Source organism: Capra hircus, chromosome 4, assembly GCF_001704415.2.
Source record: "Capra hircus breed San Clemente chromosome 4, ASM170441v1, whole genome shotgun sequence".
NCBI classification, from domain to species: domain Eukaryota; kingdom Metazoa; phylum Chordata; class Mammalia; order Artiodactyla; family Bovidae; genus Capra; species Capra hircus.
In genome coordinates, this window is record NC_030811.1 from 114,935,091 (window position 1) to 114,959,232 (window position 24,142).

Here is a 24,142-nt window from a genome sequence, read left to right on the forward strand (position 1 = left end):
CCTCAAGGTTTGAAGATGATTACTTTAGGAAATCAGAAGGAGAAACAGGCATCAGGTGGTTCATATTCAGAGCTCTCCCCAGTTATGAAGCAGGTGAAGAGCAACACTGAGCCTTTGGCTGCCACTCCTTTTAAAGTCGTCCGTTTAGGGCAGTGAGATTACTACTGATGTCATGCACTTTTAGTGTAGCACGAGAAGTTTGATCAGTTTCTCTCTGGCTTTTGGTTTTTCCTTGGGAAATTCTTACCACGCTGTCCCCTCTCTAACTCTCCATCTTGCATTGGCTATCCAAATATATCCAATAATGCTCTTTCTGAAAATATGCCAGTTGAGGTAATTACAGCTAAGCTGGGATATTCAACTGTGATGTCTGTTTGCTAGAGAATGCTATACTCTTCCCCGAAGCCATGGTGCCTGGCAGTTTCTGTTTTAAATTATTCCCCGAAGGGTCATCTCCTGTGTTGAGAATACTCCCACTGCACCTGCCTGTCCCCTGAAGGGTTGTGTTTATTCAAACACGCAGTACAGTTTCCCCCTCTGCCTCGCCCTGTCTCCCAGACATGCTTTCTTCATCATCGGTACACTTTCCTGCAGGCCTGGGCTTCTGGGTGGGAATATCCTTTGTCTGCGAAGCCAGCTTGCCAGCCCAGCCAGTGGCACACAACCCCAGCCTGGCCCTTTCCCACTAACCTTCTTTGATGCTCCTCATCCCTACGTGTCTTCCACGGCAGTGCTCATGGGCTATTCTGCAGCTGCTGGGGGCCTCATCAGCTCTTTACCTGCCTGGGTTTATTGTCTCCTGACTCAATTTTAGTTACATCTATGTTAGAAGATACAGGGGTTTCAATTTCAAAGAAGAGGAGCATTTTCTCCCTGTCTTAGCTTCCCAGTGTTGAATTTCTGGGAGTGGGAGTGAGTTTCCCATTTCTGGAGCTTCTGGTGAAACTTACTAGATACAGGCATCCCGTAAAACCCTATCTCGCTGGTAAATCCTACTTTGTGAAGCAACTTCTGGAGTTGCCTGGGTTCTATTTTGTTTTCATGTTTTGAAGATAAGAATTCCTAGAAGACTCAATGTGCACGTGGGGTGGGAATTGTGTGAATTCCTTGTCCATCCTTCTTCCAAGTTTCCCGACCCCACTGAGTTAATCAAATTGGGCAGTTGGCTAAATATTCTCTGGCTCTGGAAAGTGAACAGACCCAGAATGTGTCACTGTGAGCAGGATGCCTAGTCTGGTGACCTTAATACAGAAGTGTGGTGAACAGGCTTGTCGAAGGGTAAGGTGGAACAAAAACATACAGGCAAAATTTGGCTTGCCACGTGAAGAGTCTTAAAACCATGCATGCCTTTTGAATTGGCCATAAAATTCCCCAGGGTTTATACTGTGGTGATTCTTAAGAACATGGGCAAAGGCTGGCTATCAGGAGGTTTACCACTGTGTTGTTTCATTAAAAAAAAAAAAAAAAAAGATTGAATACAATCTAGGTTCAAAAGCAGAAAAAGGATTTAAATAAATCCTACTGTGCCCATGCAATGAAGTGTTATACAGACATCACAGATAAAAGTCATGGAAGCAAGGCTATGCTGCTAAGCTGCTTCAGTCATGTCCGACTCTGTGCGACCCCATAGACGGCAGCCCACCAGGCTCCCCCGTCCCTGGGATTCTCCAGGCAAGAACACTGGTGTGGGCTGCCATTTCCTTCTCCAAGCAAGGCCATGAGAATGTCTAAAAACTAGTTTGTTCTGATCAAGAAGATATGTCACCACGTATTATCCATAGTATATAAGTGTCTGTGTGTGTATACACACGCACGCACACCACAGTTTTAATAGTGGTGATCTCTAGGTGACTGAGAGCTTCCCTGGTGGCTCAGCGGTTAAAGTGTCTGCCTCCAGTGCGGGAGACCCGGGTTTGATCCCTGGGTTGGGAAGGTCCCCTGGAGAAGGAAATGGTAACCCACTCCATACGCATTTCTCACGTCTGTGTTGTCTCATGTTTTGGTGTGGCAATGATATTCTTTTATAAACAAGAAAGCAGGTTCCAATCCCCAGAGAGAAGCATGAACTCAGTCCATAACTCGAACCCAAGCCATGCTGCTGGTGGGTTGCAGTGACCGCCACCCTCAGGGGTGACCACGTCCCCAGAAACTCCAGCTCTTGCTTATGTCCTCAGGGAAGGAGAGCCCACCGGTGAGTGACACCCCAGATGACAGCGATGAACCCATGCCTGTCCCTGAAGACCTCTCTACCACGTCTGGAGGCCAGCAGAGCTCCAAGAGTGAGCGCGGACTGGGTAAGTGGGCCGCCCACCTCTCACTCACAGGCCGTCACAGGCTCGAGGCCAGCACCCTTGTCTCTCTGCATCCTTCCAAACACCATGATGAGCGTGTGTGAGTCCTGTCATCTGTGGTTTCCCCTCGGCCCTCATGTGAAGGGACCATGCAGTGCCGGGCGGGGCCCCGTGGTGTGAGCTCTCAGCCCCACGTGGGGTGCAGTGTGGCCGAGCTGAAGAGCATCCCCGAAGGCGGGCACGTCACTGGTCCCCTATCCTCAGAGCACTGCAGCAGTGTGCAATTTACGGATTGTACTCACAGATGGGAAATTTATCCACTTCATGTGTTACGGCAGTAGGGCTATTTATTTTCATAGCTTTGACGTAGAAGGAGCCGAACCTGGCCCTTCTGTGTTATCCCTCTCAGACATTCACATACCTTTTCCAAAGAAGAATGGGTGTGGAGGTATTTGCTGTCTCTCCCCTGGTGAGCCTGCCTAGGCTATGGAGTCCATGGTGAGAAGTCTGAATCCACCCTCTCTAGGAAAACAGAGACCCAGAGAAGTTCAGGGAATTAGCCAGGGTCACAGAGCAGAGTCAGAAGCAGACACCATTTCTGACTAAAGACTGGTGTTTATTCCAGTATACCCTATTCTCATCAGCTAATGAGTCAGCAGTTCCTTGGAATACCTATTTTCTTTTGCATTTTATAAAGAAAAAACTGTGGAGTTGAGAGCCCCTTATTTGCAGCAAAGAGTGTCATGAGCCGCGCGTAAGTGGCAATGAGATGGGACAGGCAGGAGAGATTTCATGGGATCAGCGTGTAAGACCCACAGCCGAGGAGGGCACTTGGCTAAAGTTCTGAAACCCACAAGTTATTTTCCTGTAGGACATCCTGATGTGATAACAGAGAAGTGTATTTTGTATGTTTTCATGTGCCTTGGAAACCAGATAGACTCTGGGTATTTTTTTTTTAAACCTAGCTATATAGTTAGCTGAACAAACGGGGATAGTGGCTAAAGTCTTCTGACGTAGATGAACCAAGAAAACAAGGACATTTCTGAATTCCTTTTCCCTGTTAGATAGTGCCTACTGTATGTGGGCAAGTAGATGAACAGTGTGCCCTCTTTCTACACACATCCTCTCGGGGTTTCCCAAAGCTGGGACCCAGAGGAGCATGCCTTGTGGTAATTGATGTGTTTGTGTGTTAAGATTGTCTTCTGTTTATTGCGAGAGATACTGGTTTGTCATTCACTTGTACAGCCGCAGTTTCCTTTCAAGACACATTTACATAAATTAAAAGGTCAAATTTAAATAAAAACATTAGGACAGTGAGGGTGTGTATACATGATAAAGACTTAGAAATCCTCAGGGGCTGAAATGCAGAAGAAATTGTGTGGATAGGTAGAGGTTAACCATTTAAATGAGCAGAGAGTGCGGACAACAGGGTTAGGACTCTGGGGTCACCATGGAGAACCTGGGGAGACCCCCCCAACTCCCCGAAATCCCTGCAGCTGACAGCCAAGGTCACCTGGGGCATCCAGTAGAGAACTGAAAGTCGGGCTGGTTCCTGGAGAGTGAAGAACAGTCCTCCTGGAGCAGGCAAGCAAGCTTTTGTTATCAGTGCCCTCACGGCCTCAGTATACCTCCTCTCCTGAACTTCAGGTTGTGGGAGCTCTGCGCTGGTAGGAGGTCACTGAGCCCCGGCTCCCAGGCTGCGTTCCCTGGGTGAGACCTGGTCTGGGCCCTAAAGGAGCCCCTGCAGGTGTGGCTGGTGGAGCCGGGTGAGGTGAGGGGCGGCCTGAGATCTGCGGGCTCTTCGTGCTTCCCCACCCACTGCCATGCCACACAACGCTCACTCCTTTCCGCATCCGATGTCTAAACACTGAATTTTAGAGTTGTAAAACTTCAGACATCTGAGAGCCATCTTTCCTTGGCTTGTGAATGGCAGCTGCCATGGGGACAGGCAGGGAAACTGGCTGGCAGCAGGGGAGGGGACAGAGGAGTGATGGGTCACTCCCGGGAAAGCAGGAGGGACAGAAGCACAGATGGGGGGTGGGGGGAGCGGGGAGGTTTGTGGAGGGAAAACCCCGAGACCAGGGAGCACAGAGAAGCACCAAGGCAATGGGCTGCCCTTCACACTGGGCGCTGGGCTTTAGGCACTCTGCGTCTGGTTTTGAAGGGAGTCAGCCAGCTCAGGTGCGCAGTGAAGGCTCCCTGGGCAGCACCGAGAGCAGGAAGTACGTTATGTTGATAGCATGGCGCTGATGGGGGTTTAGCCAGTCGTGTCCGAGTCTTGCCATCCCATGGACTACAGCCCACCAGGCTCCTCTGTCCAGGGGATTCTCCAGGCAGGAATACTGGAGTGGGTTGCCATTTCCTTCTCCAGGGGATCTTCCTGACCCAGAGTTTGAACCCAGGTCTCCTGCATTGCAGGCAGATTGTTTACCACCAATCTTTAGCCACCAGGGAAGCCCTTGATAGCATTAGGACTTTAAAAGATGAAGGGATTAGTAGCTGAAAGGAAATGCGTATTTCATCAGCACACTGGGAAGAAGGCAAAGAACCCCGGGCCTGGGACCCACAACAGGAAGCAGGGGCCCTCCCTAAGCGGGCCCCTCCCTGCCAGGGCCCCTCCCTGCAGGGCAGCGGGAGCAGCCTAGCGCAGAGAGAAGGGCCTCGGAAGGCAAGGCGCCTGGGCCGAAGAGGGCAGGGCTGGGCGGAGGCTGGCCCTGGAGACCCTGCACCTGGGCGAGGAAGGGTGGAGTCGGGCCCCTCCCTGCCACGTTCTTACCTCCCTCATTTCAAACTGGCCAGAGCATTGGAACTCAGCTGGGCTCACAGGATAGTCTCCCAGGTTAACGGAAAACAAGCACACAGGCTTTGCTGAAGACAGCAACAAAGACAAGTAAAAATACAGTAAGAGGCAGAAAAGGGTCTCTTAAAGGTTTTTAAAGGAGCCTGTTGTAGCTTCTCTGGAGAGAAGGAAAGAGAATGAATAGAAGAGGAATTTATTAATTTAAAAAAAAAAGTGATCCAGAGAATAGGCAAGCTGAAAACAGAGCCAAGAAGATGGGGAGGAATCCATTAGGGGAGGGCAAGACCAAGAGAAAGACTGAGGAGCCGGCCACTCCTAGACCCAAGATCAAGTTGGGGTGCTGGCTCCTCCAGTGGGAACATCAGGGAGAAATGGCGAGAGGGTAAAAGATGGTGAAATATGTGAAAGTCTTTGGTGATAATAGACCACCGGGTGTCTGTTTTAGAAAAAAAAAAAAAAGATGCTTTTGAAAAACTCAGAGCCCTCACTCCCAGTCCTAGACAAGTCTGACCTCAACCAGGAGAACAGACAAGAGAACTGAGCAAGTTGTTGGGAAAGAGTAGAAACCATCCCCTTAAGATGCGGAGAAGTGTCTCACTGGTGGAGGGTCGTTCTCAGAAACAAGAGTAATGGTTTTGTACCGCAAGACTTCCATCAGTGTTGAGGGAGTGCCAAGGTGAGCCTCCTGAATTTAAAAAAAAAAAAAGATATGGGAAACAGAAGTCAAGGGAATAACCTTGTCAGGACAAGGGAGTCACCCTCATTTGGCTCCTTTTTCCTCTGGGTCTGAATAAGAGGAAGTGAGTATCTAAAGTACAACATGAAGGATTTAAGTTAGACACAGGAGAGAACTTCCTGGCCCTGAGGGATTTAGTATTTAGTCATCAGGACAGTCTATTCAACCAGATGCTAGCTTGTTCTTCTGAAGTGGTCTCTTTAATAATATGAGAAATCTCATCTCTCTGAAGTGGTTGTGTATGAAACTGCTAAAAAGGATGTACCCAGTGACCTCCTACGGCAACCCCCAAATTTACCCGCTCATCCATGGCAGTGCCCTCGAGAAGCGGAATATGGGTCAAGAGTCTTCTGACAGCTGTGGACCAGGGGTGACTACAAGTGTCTCACATAGAAATGATGCCAAGACTGGCGTCTCACAGAGCAGATGCGTGCTGTGAGTAAGGGATGAAAAGCTTCTTTTCTTCCTTTGTTCAGTATCTATAGTCTCTTTCTTCCTTCGAGCAGGGACTTTTGCCTATCACTGTTTGTTCGCCTTTCGCTTCTGTGGGAGCTTCCCTGGTGGCTCAGCTGGTAGAGAAACTGCCTGCCATGCAGGAGACCTGGATTCGATCCCCTGGAGAAGGGAAAGACTGCCCACTCCAGTATTCTGGCCTGCAGAATTCCATGGAGTGCATAGTCCATGGGGTTGCAAAGAGTCACACACGACTGAACGACTTTGACTTTGCTTGTGTGAGTGGCCTTGTCCTAAAATTGGGCAGGGGTCCTCTAGCTCTCTGATGCTGTCAGTGAGCGCACAGTCCTGGAGTGGAGGCGGGCTGCAGGCTGGTCGATCCCGGCAGAAAATCAGGCTGTGAATAAGGTGAATCAGGTTGTGAATAAGGTGGGGGGTAGGAGCCCTCACCCCCTTTGTAGATGGTGGGCAGACGGAGGGGAGGCTTACCTGGCTGGAGCAAGGAGACAGCGAGAGGCCAGGGGTAGAGAAGAGAGGTTCAGGGCCGGAAAACCCAATGACACCCTGAAAGAGGTGCTTGGCAAGTTTAGGATTTAGAATGGAATCGCAGCAAAAACCCAGGGGCAGAAGCACAGCAATGCCCTGGGACTAAGAAGGAGAGATGACTGACAGGAGCCAGAGGTGGTGGTTGGATTAGCAGAGGGCCAAAGACTTGCGGTTGAGGATGGCTTTCCAAAAGGCTCGGCTCTGTGGACAGTCAGGATGACCCTGTGCAGCAGTCATTCTAATGCTGAGAGAGACTTGAGGGGTAGATGCCTCTAAATATGGGGCACTCATGTGTGTTTGTACAAGCCCCTCCATGTTCTAGAATGTTCTTCCTTCACCTCTGCTCACTTTCATGACCTCATCTCCAAAGAGGGAGGAGGGTGACAGCCAGCATTTCCTGGCAGTTTATCATAGGCCCCGATTCCTGCAAGTCTCATCCTCCAGTGTGGGGTTTAGAGCATTCTTGAAGCTGAATTCTCACACCTCGAGTCCTTCGCTTGGAAGGCTTTGACCATGATTTGATTTACCCTGGTAGAAATAGAAAAGGGAAAAAAAGTAGAAAAAAAATCTGAATTTCTTTCCTGTGGCATCCAGGAAAATGATTAAGTGTGTCTACACATAATTTTTTTTTTTTTTTTTTGGTCCATTCACTCAAAATAAGCATTCCTTCACTCCATCGTGAGTTGCAGGACTGGAGTGTAAATTGTAAGAGGATTTATGTGTTTTTCCCTGGTGATTCTGTTGCCAGATCTCTCTTTAGTTCTAGGCAGGACACCAAGCCAGTCCAGAGGGGAAGAGTGGATGAGGATGGGTGGAGGGCATTAATGCCTCCCTACAGCCTGGGAGTGAGAGATGCTGGAGAGACCTTTTCACGATGGAAAACCAGGGGGCTTGAGTCTAATTGGAGCTGGGGCACTGGCATCTGAGTACGGATGCTGCACCCGCTTATCTAATCAGCAGTTAGAGGAAGTCGTTTTTATCTGTGCAATGCATCTCCTCTGAACCGAGAAACCCTGCTTGAGCTCAGGAGAATTATTATCTGGCAGCATCTGAGCACTGGCTGCAGCTGAGCTCAAGCTCACTCTGATGGGATGTGCGCTGTGAGAATCTCACAGAGAAAACCACCCAGGCCCGCGCTCTGTCCAGGGTCCGGGCGTCTCAGTTTCCAGTCTTCTTCTGAGGAACAGCTCAAAGTGTGTCATTTACATTCGTGTTCGCCTCTCTGTTGCAGTTACTTCGTCCTTTTCATAGCTGACACACTGTGCAGTGCTTTGGGAGCCAAACCCAGAGGAGACCAAAGTCCTCATTTTCCTCAATTTCCCAAAACATGAGACATGGCATCAGAGAAAAATCATCTTGCCTACTCTCAAAGTCTTCTAAGTTTTGAAAAGAGGGGCTCTTATGATGTAACAGTTTCGTTGCTGCCCATTTAAAACTAAATGTTAAGTTTTTTCTGACCTCAGTTTTGTAGGTCGGTGCCAAACATTTGGAAACCATGGTCTTTGCAGACCATTAGGACACGTTGGTGCATCAAACTAAACTGGAGACTGTGCTGTGTGGGATACCATCCTGTCCTGGGTTTTGGTATAGAAGGTGGGGCCAGATGGCAGAGGCTTAGGAATCTTCTTGGGGGAAAACTGAGACTGGAGTGTGTTGTGTGTAATGCCTGTAGTGTGTGTGTACAGTTGGTCACTCTGGAGCGTCTCTCTGCTGGGACCCGGCTGCAGGGACTCTGTCCCTGGCTCTGCTGCCCCCTTGCCTCCTTGCCCATTGCTGTCACATAGGGCGAGCGCTGCAGGGTGAGGCAGGCTGCAAGGTGGAGGGCATCCGTGCGGCTGCTGTGGGTGGCACTATCATTTGCATCAGGCGAGTTCCCTGGGAGGCACCCTGGGGATCTGGAGATGGGCTGGCCAGGTGCTGGTGTCACCTCCTGGCTGGTGACTTCAGGGAGAAGCACCGAGGTAGTGACCTCACAGACGCCTGAAATTCCCAAGAAGGAAGGCAAACGCAGGGGGCAGCACACGATCAGCGTGGCAAGACAGAAGAGTGTCAGGGTCCTTCCCAGTGGCGGGAGAGACTGGGGTGCAAGGGGAGGCCTGGCTGGAGGACGGAGGGGTCGTGAAGCCCCCACTGAAGTGAGGGCGGGCCCGCCAGAAGGTCGGGGATGAGGGGTCACACACTGCCCTGTTCTGTCCTGTGAGGGCCACTGTGTCCTTGCCTGCTTATTCTTGGAGGTCAGTGACCATAGGGCTGGGAGTTGTCAAGGCATGTGCGGCCCCAAGCAGACCCTGCTGGAGGTCCGGCTGCCCTGGGCCCTGCCCTGCAGGCACCTCCCCCATAGAGGTCACTGTAGGGTTTGGGACCATACCGTTTAGGTTGACTTTGTGCTTTGTTTGGACTTGAGTTTCTCTAACTCTTAGGAAATGGAGAAATTCCATTCAAAAGGAGTAATATTGACCGAGTCCTTCTCCCTGGCAGGCTGATGCAGCTGCTGCCTTGAAGAGCTGAGCAGTTAAAGCTTGCAGCCCAGTGACCATAAGGCACTGCATAGTATGTGCATGGGACTCCAGGGTTCCTCCACAGAAAGTACAAAGGCTAGTTCCCGGCTGGGCTGGGGGGGGTGGGGCTGATGGGGAGACTCAGGAAGCTGAAGGTCTCACAGGGGCGAGGAGGTGAGTCACGTTTGACCTTAGGAAACGGTGGTAGGTGGGCGAAGGGGAAGGGGTGGGCACAGTCCCAGCAGGGCCCCTGGGTTCTGGGAGGGGGCTGTGGGCTTCAGAGGGACCCTGCAAAGTGTTTCCTCCGAACCTGAGGGCTGGAGTGACCATCGGGGACAGCACACAGCGTGTGTCCACGTGGCGTGGGCATGTGAGGGAAGTGGCTAGGGCTGCCCCGTGGCAGTCAGGGTGGCAGCGATTCTCTTGGAACAGCGTGGGAAATGGGCACAGAGTTGGGAGTTGGGGTGGACTTGAGGTTCATTGACAGTTTGTGGCCAGTCCAGCTCCGCTGAGGGGTGCTCCGCTCTGGGGCCTGGGGAGTAAGTATGTAAGACTGTCTGAGAGAGAGAGCAAGGGAGGAGGCCAAGACTGCGCCGTTTGACTCAGATGAAATTCCTGGGAAGAAGTGCGGCATGGAAGTCCCCAGGAGGGAGGAAGACTTTAAGGAAGAGGGGGAGAGGTGGGGAAGAAGTGCGGCATGGAAGTCCCCGGGAGGGAGGAAGACTTTAAGGAAGAGGGGGAGAGGTAGCACCAGTGATAAAGAACCAGCCTGCCGTGCAGGAGACCCGGGTTCAATCCCTGGGTTGGGAAAATCCCCTAGAGAAGGAAATGGCCACCCACTCTGGCATTCTTGCCCGGGAAATCCCATGGACAGAGGAGCCTGGGGGGCTGCAGTCCATGGGGTCACAAAGAGCTAGACACAGCTGACCGAGTGAGCAAGCATGCATGGGAGAGTGGAAGAGGGGCTGGGAAGGGGCTTCAGGAGGATGGAGCTTCCCCATGGCAGCTGGGCAGGGGTGGAGGCCCAGGTCAGAATATAGGGGGGCGGGAGGGGCTGAGGGCTCGGGCAGCCCTGCGGATGTAAGAATACCAGGAGGAGAGCTGGTGGCAGCCCTGGAGAACGCTCAGGAGGCCTGTGTGAGACAAGGGGGAGTTTAAGTCTGTTAGAAGGTGGGTAGGATGGAGTGAGAGGAGAGAAAGAACTAGAATGTCACCGCCCAAGTGGTGTCCCCAGGGAGGGAGGACCAGACATGCAGGAGCTGGGCTGGGGGCTCTGCCTCAGCCTGCCCACACCCCGGGGACCCTGAGACTGTCCCTCCTGGATTCAGTCTCCATTTGGGAACCCCACATAAGAGGGGCCATCCTGACCTCCCACTCCTCACCTGGCCCCGCTTACAGGGAAAGCATGCCTCTGGGGTCTGTTCACTGCCTCCTCAGCATCCAGTAGGTGTCTGAGACGTGTGGACCGAAGGAATGGGATGGTGGCCCTGCTTTCTCGGGGGAGGGCGAGCAGGACAGTAGAGAGAGCTCTTAAATTAAGGTTGAGGGAGAGGAATGTAAGGCTGTATCTGAATTTAAGGTTTGTCCCATGGATTATTTTAGGCCCTTTTCTCAAGAGGGGCCATTGGTATTTGGGGCCCAGAGGCTTTTCCAGGCTGAGACTACCCCCAGGTGCTACTGAGCCAGTTTTATGACACCCCAGCTCATCACGCTGCCCTACATCTTCAAGTTTCTCAGCTGAGAACAATTTGCCCCGGAGAACACAGTCATCCTCACGTGGCTCCATGTGTCCATTCTCACGAACTTCATAGCCAGATGGGTGTTTTGTGGCTGACTGTTTAAGATATTTTTAATAGTCAGTGGGGGCTTTCCAGGTGGACTGGTGGTAAAGAATCCACCAGCCAGTGCAGGAGGCACAAGAGACTTGGGTTCAATCCCTGGGTTGGGAAGATCCCTTGGAATAGAAAATAGCAACCCCCTCCAGTATCCTTGCCTGGAAAATTCCACAGACAGAGGAACCTGGTGGGCTACAGTCCATGGGATCGCAGAGAGTTAAGCATGACCAAGCACACACACACAATGGAGTCAATACTGTTCCAAAACTCACAGTAGTCTTTTTCAAAAAGGGAATAGCGTGTAGAAAAATGGGGCCCCGGAGAGGCTGGAACAGCTGGGCCTGGCATTTCCAACCACGCTTCTAGCTTTCATTTTGTGTCTCCAGAGGAGCAGGTGAACTCAGCAAAGCTGCTAATTTTTACAAAGAGAAAGCGGCGATCATCTTATCTCCATCTCTTCTGACAACCTAAATTCAGGATCACATTGTACCTAGTTGGTTTACCAAGGGAAGCAACAACAGATTCTTATCTGCGGGAGTAGAGAGATCAACAGTTCTAGGGTTTCTGGTCCCAGTTTTATTCTCCGCTTTGTTCCATCTGTGCTGAAAGCATAGTTAGCTCTGGGTGTAAAGCAACCAACCGACATTTCGTTAACTTTCCTTCTACATGGGGTTTCAGAAAGAAATGGAAAAAAAACAAAAAAACACTTTTGAGCTGTGGTTGCCAGTTGCCACCTGTCCTGTCTGGTTAGGACATTTCTGATTTGGGAAGTGTAAATATAACCCAGAAAAAAAAAAAAAAAAGCTTCCCCTCCTTTTATGCAAAAGTAGAAAGGCTTAAGCACAGTGAGCCCTAACCATTGCCCTGTGAAGTTTCCACAGCACCAGGCTGATGAGATGAGAACACTTGCTCGGTGGAGCCAGGCCCCAGGAAGCTGCCTTCCTGGCTCCTACAGCCTGGGGCGGGGTTGAAGCCGAGCCACTGCAGCCTCCAGATAAGCCCAGCGCCCTGCAAGGTCTTAGCAGGAACTACAGTTCACACGCTACTGCAGAGCCAGCTGCTCAGAATTTTAAGCCATTTGCCTCCTAGGACTGAGGGGGGGAACAGGAGCTCCCAGGCAGCTCGGAGATTGTGTTCAGGTTCTCAGGCTGCAGCCGAAACTGCCAGGACCGGGGGAACAGGAGCTCACAGGCAGCTCGGAGACTGTGTTCAGGTTCTCAGGCTGGAGCCTGAGAGCTGTGCTCTTGTTATCTGTTGGTAGCTGAAGGACTACTGCGGTTGGAAGATTTACACTCAAGAAATGGGCAAACACTACAAGCTAGGAGTTTGGGTTTTGTCTCTTCCTGAGAGCTGGTTTACCTGTACACAGGGGCTAATCTACGGTTGTGATGTCTTGACAGCACCGGTGGAAAGCAGGAATTTTCTTGCTGATGGGGGTATGGATGTGTCTGTTTTTGTTCGGGGTGTTAGGGAAGACCCAGCCTGTTAGGGAGACCGGGGTCAGTGAGGGGTACATACAGCTTGTCCAACATGACTTGATTCCAAGTGACGCTTTGCTGTTGGTATCACACACTAGAAATGTCACAGCAACTCCATTCTCTGTATTAACAAGCAGAATGCTGCCTTAGCAATTGAGTTTTGTTGCTGCGGGGAGTGCGATTAGAAAGGATTCTCTATCTTACTTATGACAGAGCATTATTATTATTATTATTATTATTATTGCCGTTATTTTGGTTTAAAGAACTGGAAATGCAATGGGAGACTTGTCTGCACCCCATCGATTGGTCTCTAAATTACAGTGACTTTTGCAGGAAAGCATTGGCCTCACGCTCTCCTACAAAACACATGGGACTCCATCTTCTCTAAAAGAGTTTTGTATTGAGCTCTGTGGATAAAAGACAACGCTGAGATGTGGGCACAGGTGTGGCAGGAGACCTCGTCAGTGGTCCCCAAGTTGTGGCTTCTTTGGGACATTTCTTCAGCAAGGGCCCGGTCGTGTGAGTGGCCCAGGGAGCAATCAGAAAGCTGATCACAGCTGGAAGACCAGAGAGGCACTCTCCAGCATGCGTGCCCCGAAGCACCTGACCGAGACAGCAGCTAGATTAATGCAGGAGTCTTGGTGGCTTAGTGGTAAAGGATCTCCCTGCCAGTGCAGGAGACAGGGGTTCAATTCCTGGGTCGCAGAGATTCCCTGGAGGAGGAAATGACAACCCACTCCAGAATTCTTGCCTGGGAAATCACGTGGAGAGAGGAGCCTGGTGGGCTAGAGTCCACGGGGTCGCAAAGAGTCAGACACCACTGAGCAACTCAACAGCAGCAACTTGGTGTCCTCCGTTCAGGAGTGAGTTGAGCAGCAGGGATCTTTGGGCAGGTCCAGGGCGTGTCTCTGCGAGGCCGCCTGCCAGGAGAGAACTTCCCCTGCAGGGGATGTGGCTGCAGGCTGCTGATTTCCACTGAAATCACCAGGGCCTGATTCCGGTGAAGCCCTGAACGTCCGGTGTCCTCCCCGCGGGGCGGGGTGCGCTGGACGGAGGCCTGCAGCCCACGGCCGCGCTGCGCTGACAGAGCTCCTGGGGCAGGCGGCCACGCTCCTTTTCAGAGTGAAGGACTGCCACGCTAGAGGTGAAAGCCTGCTGAAATGAGAAAAGGACTTTTATGACAGCCTTGCAGGCAGCTCTGTGATTATTTTTATTATTATTCTTGGAATCCAGCAGCAATTTCCTGCCTTCTTAATATCTTTAAGTCTCTCCAGTTAAACACAGTAACGGTAAAAATATGACTTCGCCAATACCCCCCCAGCACTTCTGATGTCCTTTTTCTCCCCATCATGTGAAATGATGACGATTAACCATTGTCCGGTGTAGAGAGCACTTTGGTAACTTTAGCATTACGGCTCAAGCGGTCTTTGGCAAAATTCATGTTCAGTCGACAGCGCTGTGGTTTTAAGTGAAGTGGTTTTCATTCTAAGATGAGAACAGAGTGAGGTTGTTACGCTCAGCACTGCACTTACAGTTTTAAAAAGGACTATTACTACAAATAAGTGGACTCAGGGCTGATTTTTATACCTCAAGCTGGAGCTGCTGGTGTTAACAGTTCTGTTAAGCATTTGTATTTGTTCATTTTGTGGCTTTCCCATTTCAGTAACTTTCTTTTTTTTTTGTAATTAATGATGGAGTGTCTCCTAACAACACATCCTTAAAAGCAGCCTGCCCTGTGCATGGACACACACACACACTCTCTGCAGTATGTGAGAGAGTGTCCTCCCAGGCAGCTGGGCTCCAAGCCTCCTGAGACACGATGACCTTCAACAGTCCTTGGGTGGGGAAAGGTTTCATGGATGAATGACAGCCAGCATTTCTGGAACATATTTGTGAAATCTGGGAATCCCCTACTCTAGAGTCCATGGAATATAATGAGACACATGTAGGTAATTCTCAATTTTCTAGGAGTCACATTAAAAAAGAAAAATGGTACAGGTGGAACACATTTTCATATATTTTAGTTAACCAAGTGTGCCCCAAATTTTGTTGTTTAAACATGCACTTAATATAGACAATCAGTGACTATTTTACCCTTTTTTTTGTACTGAGTGTTTGAACCCCTGTATGTATTTGAGGCTAACAGCACATCTCAATTTGAATCACCCACATTTCAAGGCTCAGAAGCCTCCTGTGTCTAAGGGCTACCTGGTGGTTCAGACGGTAAAGAATCTGCCTGCAATGCAGGAGACCCGGGTTCAATCCCTGGGTCAGGGAGCTCCCACTCCAGTTTTCTTGCCTAGAGAATCCCATGGATGGAGGAGCAGCCTGGTGGGTTACAGTCCATGGGGTCACGAAGAGTTGGACGTGACTGATCGGCTTTCACGTTCACATACTTTTCAGAAGTGTGTCATTATATCATAGCAAATGTTTTAAAATTAATTCTTGCAGAAATGAAGCCCTAGACTAGTTATTCATCCACTTGCTAAAGTAGTCTTTAACTCAGTTTTATCTTCAAAACATTTTCTCAATTGTCATCACGAAGGAATTGGAAATTTTGTATTTTAGTTCTTCTGATTTTGGCCACATTTGATTTAGAGAAAATCTCGGTCCAGTTCAATTTTTTACATCATTTGAATTTATTTGATGTAGTTCTGTTTCAACCATAGATTTTGTAAGTGTTTGATTAAACGTGTAAAACGACAGTTTTCCAAAGCATAGAGGCTAAATTAAACACAGGAATTTATCACTTTCTTAGTTTTAGTTTTCATCCATTCGTTTTATTCTCATACACTTTTTATGGTCACTCGGGCGGTGGGAAATCCCTCTTAATTTTTTGAAGCAAGGCTGTTGCTTTCTAGATGGAAAGGACGTCCCACAAGAGTGCCGATGAGACTGCCACCATGTGAACTGACCTCCAAAAATGGGCAGCATCACTTGTTTGCCAAAATCATGGAGAAGGAAGCTTCTTGATAGCTTCCTAGGACTAACATATATACACTACCATGTGTAAAGCAGGCAGCTAGTGGGAAGCTGCTGTATAACACAGGGATCTCTGCAAACTGTCCTGAAACGACCTAGAGGGTGGGGATGGTGGAAGGGAGATCCAGGAGGGAAGGGATGTATGTATACATATAGCTGATTGACTTCTTTGTACTGTAGAAATAATGCAACATTGTACAGCAATTGTACTCCATAGGGGGAAAAAAATGCTGCTACACTGTGCTGAAGCAATGGGGCAGAGGTGGTAAAGCAGAGGCTTCCCCCCCCCCCCCCCACTGTAATAGGGGAAAGGGAAGCAGCCAGCTGCGTCTACTGCACCCTGAGAAAACAAGCCTGGGGTGTCACCTCGGCACCGCGTTCTGGTGCCCCTGCTTGAGGCACCCTGGCACCCAGCCAGGCTAAGCTTTTCACAAGCCAGACCCCAGCCTTCCTGTGCAGGGACGCCTCGTGCTCACTTACTGGCACGCGGCTTGTGCTTCGGGAGACAGCGGGGCCTGTGCGGCTGCAAAGCTTCCTGAGCTCAGCGCCATCCAGGGAGCCGCAGGCAGCGCTGTGGCTTCGATCGTGCTGACGCTCCTCGTGGCCGCTTTCTTTCTCTCCTCCTGAATTTCTTTCCTTCTCTCTCTCTTTTTTCCTTTCCTTTTTCCTTTCTCTCTCTTTCTTTCTTTTCCTCCCTCCTCCACTGCCTCTCCTCACCTCCCTCCTTCCCTTCCTTCCTTTTCTCCCTCCCCCCTTCCTTCTTTCCCACCTGTGTTTTTTTCCTTCTTTACTTTTTATATTGAAACAGTTTCAGAGTGTGAGGAATAGTAGCAGCCTTTAGTTCAGGAACAAGCTGTCATAGGAGGCGTCAATGAGAGGCTGCCCCAGTGCCCTTAGGTGCCACCCACCTGTGTGATGGGTAACCTCACTTAACAGTATGGCTGGCAGCAAGGGAAAGACCCAGAGCCGCCCAAGTCCACGGTCACTAGCTCTTGCTTTTTGCTGCTTGTTAAATGGAACAGACAGGGGCTATCTGGTTCATGATTTTGTGACAAGAGCTACATCTTTGTGCAGAAGGGTTGTACAAGGAAAAAAATCACCGTGAGGAAAGGTTGCCATCTGGAACCAAAGAGAACACCTTTCCCAGGTGTGCGGGGAGAGATGCTAGTGTGCAGGGTGGTGCACCTGAGAGAAGGCAGCCAGGACTTGTCCTTGAGGGATCCAGACACTTACATCACTCACACACGCGTTGCAGCTTCTCTGCTGGCATCCCCTGCCGAGCCCCAAGATGTACTTCCGAATATTTGAGGGAGACTTTCTTTTTTCCTTTAGGAATAGTTAAAAGTCCATCTGGAGCCTTAGACCTTGGTGTGAAAATGTTGAATTCATCTGGGAAGTGCTATTGTTTGGTTCAAAACCAAGGTTTAATTGTAACATAGTGAGAAGTGCTTTCTGGGTTGACTTGTAAGTTCACCCCGAGAAATCACCCATGGGAGATGATGAGCCAGCGTGTTGTAGGATCTGAGGCGGAGCACCCTGGCTGCCCTGCCTTTACCAGCAGGTGCACCCGGCCAGAGCTTCTCCTGGTTCATTCTGCGTACAGTGGTGTTTCAAACAGTCTTTAACTTCTTACCTGGCTTGGGAAAGATGACCCGTCTGTCTGCTTCGCGCAGCTCCTCATGCCTGTGGTATGGACAGGCCACATCCTTTGTTATTCTAAGCTAATCTCTTTGTCCCTCCTGGTGAGTCCCTGATGAAGCCCTGTGGAGCCTGTCTCCCTCCTTCTCCTTCCAAGTAGGTGCCATAAGGACCCGTCACCCACATCTCAGCTCTGTATGCACTGTGCTCAAGGAAACGTGTTTCCCGACTTCCACACTATGTGCGTTCACCTGAGCGCACATGCCTGCCTCTGCAAAACCAGCATGCGGACGTCGTGAGGCACGCGCCCAGGTGACGGACCCCCCGAGTGCGCCGGGTGTCCTGTGCCTGGGCGCCGCATCCAGCTGGAAGGAAGGGTCCTTGCAGGCTGCACCTCTCCCACTTCTTCAGCTTCTTCTCCAGCCTGAAACACAGTATAAGGTAAAGCAAACCATGATGAGCAGCCCGCCACGGGGAAGTACCCAAGTACAGTGTATTGTGAAAACCCTCTTTATTGGGTCTGTTCCTGAGCCTGGCTGTAGAAATAGAAAATCATCTCAGTTGAAAGTTTGGAATAAATAATTTAAGTATTGAAGGAAAATAATGAACACTAATGGGAAGGAAGCCATGCTTAACACGGTCAAGGGGAAATATCTATAAAATGTGTCATCTAAAATTTTACATAAAATATATATGGGAAGAAAATGGGAAATGAGTATTTTCACTTTTGCTGTGTAGTTAGGATTTATTTTGTTGCCCAAAGCCTGAAGGTCACTCCCTCTGAACTTCTCCCAACCTTTAGGGAGACAAGGAATCCAAATTAACAGCATCCTGGGATCTCAGAAATTATCAATGTGCCTTACGTGGAAGTGCCACCTTTTTAAATGTTTACCAGCATAGACTATGGGTTCATTTGATTCTCTTCAGTCTTGAAAATTGAAAAGCAGTCAGATGGCTTATTGACACGTTACTGAAAACCATATCTTCAGAGTGCATCTCTGCATCTAGGCAAGCTGCTAGACTAGCTGTAGTGGGAGGTCAAAGCCTGTGAGAAGTGGTGTCCACAGGGGTTAAGTGGATGGCAGGGACCTACAGGGTCCCTGGTAGGTTTGCGGCTAAATGACCAGCCTCAGTTCTAAGTGGTGTCAGCATTCCAGGGTGCAAGGGAGCAGGCCGGAGGTGGGATTAACAGAGGATCAGTTGAGGAGACAGATGCTTGTAACATACCTGCTCTGTCCTAGCACACTGCTAGGCAAAGGGTGACCAAGAAAGGTGAGATTCTGGGGCCCAAAGCAAGAGAAAGGATGCTGCCGAGCAGAGAGAGAAAAATAGTAAAAAGGGAAAAGATAGAAATAAAACAGACGACAAACTGTCTTCTTGTCCAGCAGACAATTCTGCCTGGTTATAAACCCCAGCTCCCTAGACATGAAAACATTTAGCCTGATGCATTGAAGATCATGGCAGCTCCTATTGACGGCACTGACCGCAATATGACTGTTCCCCAGGGGAGAAGGTGAATGAGCATGTCCGTCTGCACGTTGCTGCAGCCAGGACAGTTTAGAAAGCTTCTGAGGCCGACACCTTCCCCCACCCCAGCACCCACGGAACCAGCCATGCGCACGACTTGTTTCCTCTGTGCTCGGAGGCTGCATTTGGATGGGTTCCCAACCCTCTAAAGCACTCCAGACCAGGACCCCTGAGCAGCCTTGAGCCCAAGACTCTGCAGCCTTAATAGGGAGTAGCCAGCCTGTTTGGACACCTTATGAGACAGCCTGCATGACGTTTAGAGAGGCCCTGAACATTAGAAAAGACTCGAAAGAATCTTCTGTCCAGAGCCAACTCTGCAGCTGTCTGCTGTAGCCATACTTTTTCCTAAGCATGGGAACCCCTCCAATCATGGAGACAGTAAGTAGACCAGGCCCTCTCAGCATCCCCTTTTCCTAGCCAACAGGTCCTGGTTCCTTCCGAGTGTGATGAAATAAAACACAGTCCTGTATTTGCGCTCCATCTCCCCACTACTCTCACAGTCCCCGGGCATGTGCCCTGTGCCCAAGCCTCCTGAAACCCAGCACGGAAGGACCTTGCTGGCCTTGGTCCAGGATGCAGGAGAGAGAGAAAGCCCAGTCCCTGCTGGGATGTCCAGATCTGTCTCTGCCCTTGGAGTGCACGGGAAGACTGCGTGACAAAGCCAGATTCGTAACCACATAGGACTCTCCACTGTTGGTTTATAAACGCATGGGCATCAAACGTATCTTCCGTGCTTTTGGACTTTAATGTTCTAGTTCTTAAGGGCAGGGAGCCACTGTGACTAAGGTCTTCCTTGCTTTGGCATGGACCCCTCCTGGATGCACTGTAGGGTCAGCAGAGGCCCAGGTTCAGGGCCAACTAAGAACTCAGCATCAGTTTCTCAGAACAGTTCTGAAGCATGTCTCCCTCCTGTTGCACCGACGCCTTTGGTGTTTGGAGTCTCACGCGCTGCTGGGTGCAGTGCGTTTCCCTGCAACCTGTCAGTGTCCTTCTGGAAGCGCTGTGGGTGCCTCCTGCAAGAACAGTGCTTAAGAAGAGGGTGTTTCCCTTGACACGTTGGTTCCACAGCAACTTTGTGAGATGTCTGCTGAAGACGTAGCCTTTATAAGAAAAAAATTTCAGATAATCTAGTACTGTTTTTTAAAAGATGAAGCTAACATACATGTGCTGCTAAGGACTCAACTCTGTCTGATCCCTGATTCTCTTAGCACCCCTGGCCTTGCTGTCAGGACAAGCTGGTACAAAAGCGTGCAGCTCATGATCGTTTGTTAGCAAACCAGGCCTAAGGTCAAAGTCCTGCTTTTAAGCCAGAATTTCCAAATTTCTGAAGAGGAGCAAAGGGCGCGCTGTGCATCAAAGCAGAAGCAGGAAAATATGCCCTTGTTCCCACGGGCACATTCCCTCCATCCTATTTGATTCTAGGTAAAGCTAGACTTGCAAACAGCTGTGTCTGTCAGAGCATTCACTGGGTCTAAGTTTTACTTTTGCAAATGGAAACGTTATCTTACAACAAATTGGTCCGTTCCTTCGATCCAGAATCCGCCACAGCTCAGTTGAAGGGTCTGGTGTCCTGCCCCATGATTCTGTGAGTCACTCACGTGCAGGTGGCACAGCGTAGAGACAGAAAGATTTCTCAGAAAGTTTTAAGTGAAAGGAAATCGGGGAGAAAGAGTTGCTTGACAACCCTTGTCCTCTCAGTGACGGTTTGCGCAGGCCTCGCGGCGTTGCTGCTGGGGTCGGACTCCTGGTTCTTTGGGTCAGGAAGGCTCACATTCTAAGACGTCGGAGAGACAGGGGGAGTCTGGACGGAAGGTGGGATGCTTTACTGTCATCAAAGGATAAATTCGACCCATTCCTTCATTTTAGAATGAAGAAAATGCCAAGATTTCCCTGGGAGGGGCCAGAGGCACTTCCGGGAGAATTCCCTTCAGAGGGACACACCTGTTGATGCCCGTCAGTTGACTATACCTTGCAAATTGTCGAATAGGAAAAGACACTCATTTGTTGAGTCTGCCAGGAAAATTTAATTCTTCTTTTAGTATCCTGTTGTATTTGTGTGTCTGGCCGCCCTGAGGCCTGGTTGCAGCGCACAGGATGCTCATTGTGTCGTGCGGGGCCTTTCATTGTGGGGCGCGGGCTTCTCTCTAGTCGTGGCATGGGGCTTAGTTGCCCCGCAGCGTGTAGGCTCTCAGTGCCCCAGCCAGGGACCAAACCTGTGTCCCCCGCGTTGCACGGTGGATCCCTAGTCCTGGACCACCAAGGAAGTCCCCAAATTTCATTCTTTGAAGTCTTCCAGTGCTGCCCCTGGAAATGACAGGCCTGACTTTTCAGAGTCCACGGAAAAAGCATGTGATTCCTACAGGAAACAGAAAAAGAAGGGGCAGGGTGGCTGATGAGTGATTTCAGGAGATGTCTTACAACTGACTGTTAGCAAACGTTCTCGCCTCAAAAAAAAAAAAAAAAAAAAAAAAGGAATGAGGTATGTACAAGAGAAACAGATATTTTTGGCACATTCTTTGAGGTGAAACACCTCCGTGAGGGGCTGCTTCCTCACTACTATGGCACCAAGGTTGGAACTAGAACGAGGTGGCTCTGAAACCGTGGGTGGCAGTGAGACCAGCTGGAGAGGACCCGGCCTCCTGCGCAAGGAGCCGGCCGCCCTGTTGGTTCACATAGACCCGCGCCCGGTGTGACCAAAGCAGGCAGTTCCTCCGAAGGCACACCAAGGGAAACGTAAAGAAAACACTTCTTGACATGGTGCCAAAGCATTTCAGTAAGTGGACTGCTGTCTTGCACATCATGCCCGCTCACTCCATGAAATACCCCAGGTCAAGCCCTGCAAGACCCTGCTCTTAGATGACGCACCGTCATTGGAGGGAGATGGAGGGAGCATCATGGAGACAGGTGGGCAGGTGGGCCTCATGCGGTTTTACAGATGAGACTGTTCCCAGCACCTGCCCAGACCCTAACACCGCTTAGTAGGGTGGTTGGTACTTGCGGTCTCCACCTTGGGTAGGTAGTTGGTTATACAGTTAATGAGGTTAATTAACTGATCGTCAAATCAGACAACCCATGTGAACCCAAGTTTGTTGATTTTAAATCTTTTCATTCTTTTGACTTTCACCGTATGTTTTATTTTACATTTTTAAGCCTGCATGCTTATGATATTCGGAACACAAGCATTAGCTGCATGACGTTAAACAGTACTGTCTTAGGTTCTCAGTGGGATTGAGCTGGTGGGAGAAAGTGGTCCTGATTGCTGTGCTGCAGCCGGCGTCACTGTGCAGCGTTCGCAGAGCCCAGAGGGAAGAAGAGGAGGACGGCGACTCGGGCTGCGGGAGGGTGCGAAACACATGTAATGGTGCCGGAGCCAGAAAACCCCGCAGCAGGCCAGGAGGGGGGCCCTCTGTGAAGAGAAGAGTGCAGGACACGACATACACTCTGTCCCTTCAAGAAGGGGAGCTTGATGGGAGAGGGGATCGGGGGGGGGGGGGCGGACCCGTGGGCTGAGGAAGCAGCGCTGCGGCTGTGGTGTCCGCGTGGGCCGAGGGCAGTCTTGATCTGAACCTCAGAGGAGGCGCACGGAAATGTATTCCCTGGGCAGACACAGTTGTGGTGATACCTGCTGGGCTGGGTGTGGGGTCACTGGCTTAGCTTGGTCCCCAAATGATTGCAAATTTGGATCTTTTATTCCATTGCCTTTCACCAAGAGATCTCGTAGCCCGGATCACCCTAATTAAAACCCTATCAATTCAAGGCATTCATTCTTCTGTGTTCATGTTCTCGAAGCTGTGAGAAAGGAGTTGTGGGCAGTTTGGGACCCCCCCCCCACCCCCCACCGCCACCGTGCAGTTTGAGTCAACGCTTTGGAAACCAGACAACTTATCTTATCTCTCGGATTTATCCAGAAAGCTGTCAGTTTGAGAATACCAAATTTAGGGATGAGAACCCACGTGAGAAACCCCCACGGTCATTTCCTGAGAAATGACCCCCAACTCAGACGGAGGTGTCAGAGCAGAGCTCACTGGGTGCTGTGGCAGTGAGGAGGGGGTGGCCCTGGGTGGGCCCTGCGGATGGGCCCTGCGGATGGGCTCACCGTCACCATGGCAACTGCTGGCTTTAAGGCAGCTCCCCCCTCCTCCTCCGTTCCCCCGACACCAAGCGCCTGGCACTGCTGTCCTTGGCTCCAGAGGGCACAGTGGGAAATTCTGGGACATGGAAGCCCCTTTAGGGGGTCCCAGTGGTTGTGGCCACGCTGTGTTCCTCAGGAAGGCAGCACAGACCTCTTCCTTTCCCTGTTGCCACCTCCATGGGTTTTCCCGATGTGGACGCCAGTCGACTCTCGGGGCCCATTTGGAAATTGAGTGAGCTGAGCAGATCAGCCAGGTAAAGTCTCTGAACCCATCGTAACCCAGGCTGTGGTCCATCCTGCGCCCTCGAGACAGCGCGCAGGTGATTCTGCAGGTGGGGAGAGACCCACCCAGGATGTGGAGGCAGACGAATGAACGGGAGGAGGATCCTGAGTGCTTGTGTCCCTAGCAGACTCTGACATGGGTGCACACCACACACAGATAACCGCCCTGACCTGGGCCATTGGAAGTGTGTCACTGAAGTGTGAAAACACTTAGGCTGTTCGATTTCCCGTCCTTTTCTCTTCTTTCATTTCCTCTCATTTGCATTGGTTTCTCATAGGTGGAAACTGGCAGTGTGATTTGTATAACTGCTCTGTGTGTCAGGCTGTGAAAGGAAATCTTGGGGCCAGCCGAGCTGTTGGGGCCACTCTGTGCCTCAAGCCAGGTGCCAGTGGGGTCACAGCGGGCGGCCCCATCAGCAAACGGAGGACAGAGGCCGCTGGCTCACCCATTCACTGTTGAAGAGCTGCTTTGGAGCATTGAGCTGGGCCTTTTAGCAAGAGGGTCTGGAGTGTTCACACAGTGACTCTAGTTGTTTAATTCAATGTGTGGATTACACCTCTGAGCAAACCCAGTGACTATAAACTTTGTACGTTCTGATTTGAGATCCTTGAAATGCTCATTGTGTCACAGTTGTCCGTTAGATACTTTCCCTTTTTTTATTATCTGGTAATAAGAAAGTACCCAAGCATCCAGTACCTTGTGATTTTATGATCTGGGAAGGGGAGGGCTTAACCATTGTATTAGTTGTTTTAAGTTTAAGAAGTCATTAATCATGATGAGATATCGTATGCCTTAACCTTGATAAACTATGTTTTGCATGATTACACCTTAAGGTTGAAACACATTTCATTTCATCATTTCCCAGAAGGGGCACCAAATTCACCCATTTCCTGTTTTTAATCTCAGAGTGTTCTGTATTTCCTCCATACCTGCTTTCCTGGCA

General features: G+C 50.3%; 1 protein-coding gene across 6 annotated transcripts in view; it reads left to right on the forward strand.

Annotated features, from left to right (window-relative positions):
* IKZF1 (IKAROS family zinc finger 1) overlaps nucleotides 1-24,142 on the forward strand; it is a 98,344-nt gene that overhangs the window by 21,637 nt on the left and 52,565 nt on the right. For all 6 annotated transcript variants that reach the window (XM_005678881.3, XM_018047451.1, XM_018047452.1 and 3 more), the window contains exon 3: nucleotides 2,175-2,294. In XM_005678881.3, the coding sequence (XP_005678938.1) occupies nucleotides 2,175-2,294 (120 nt within the window). The remainder of the gene's footprint in view (nucleotides 1-2,174; nucleotides 2,295-24,142) is intronic.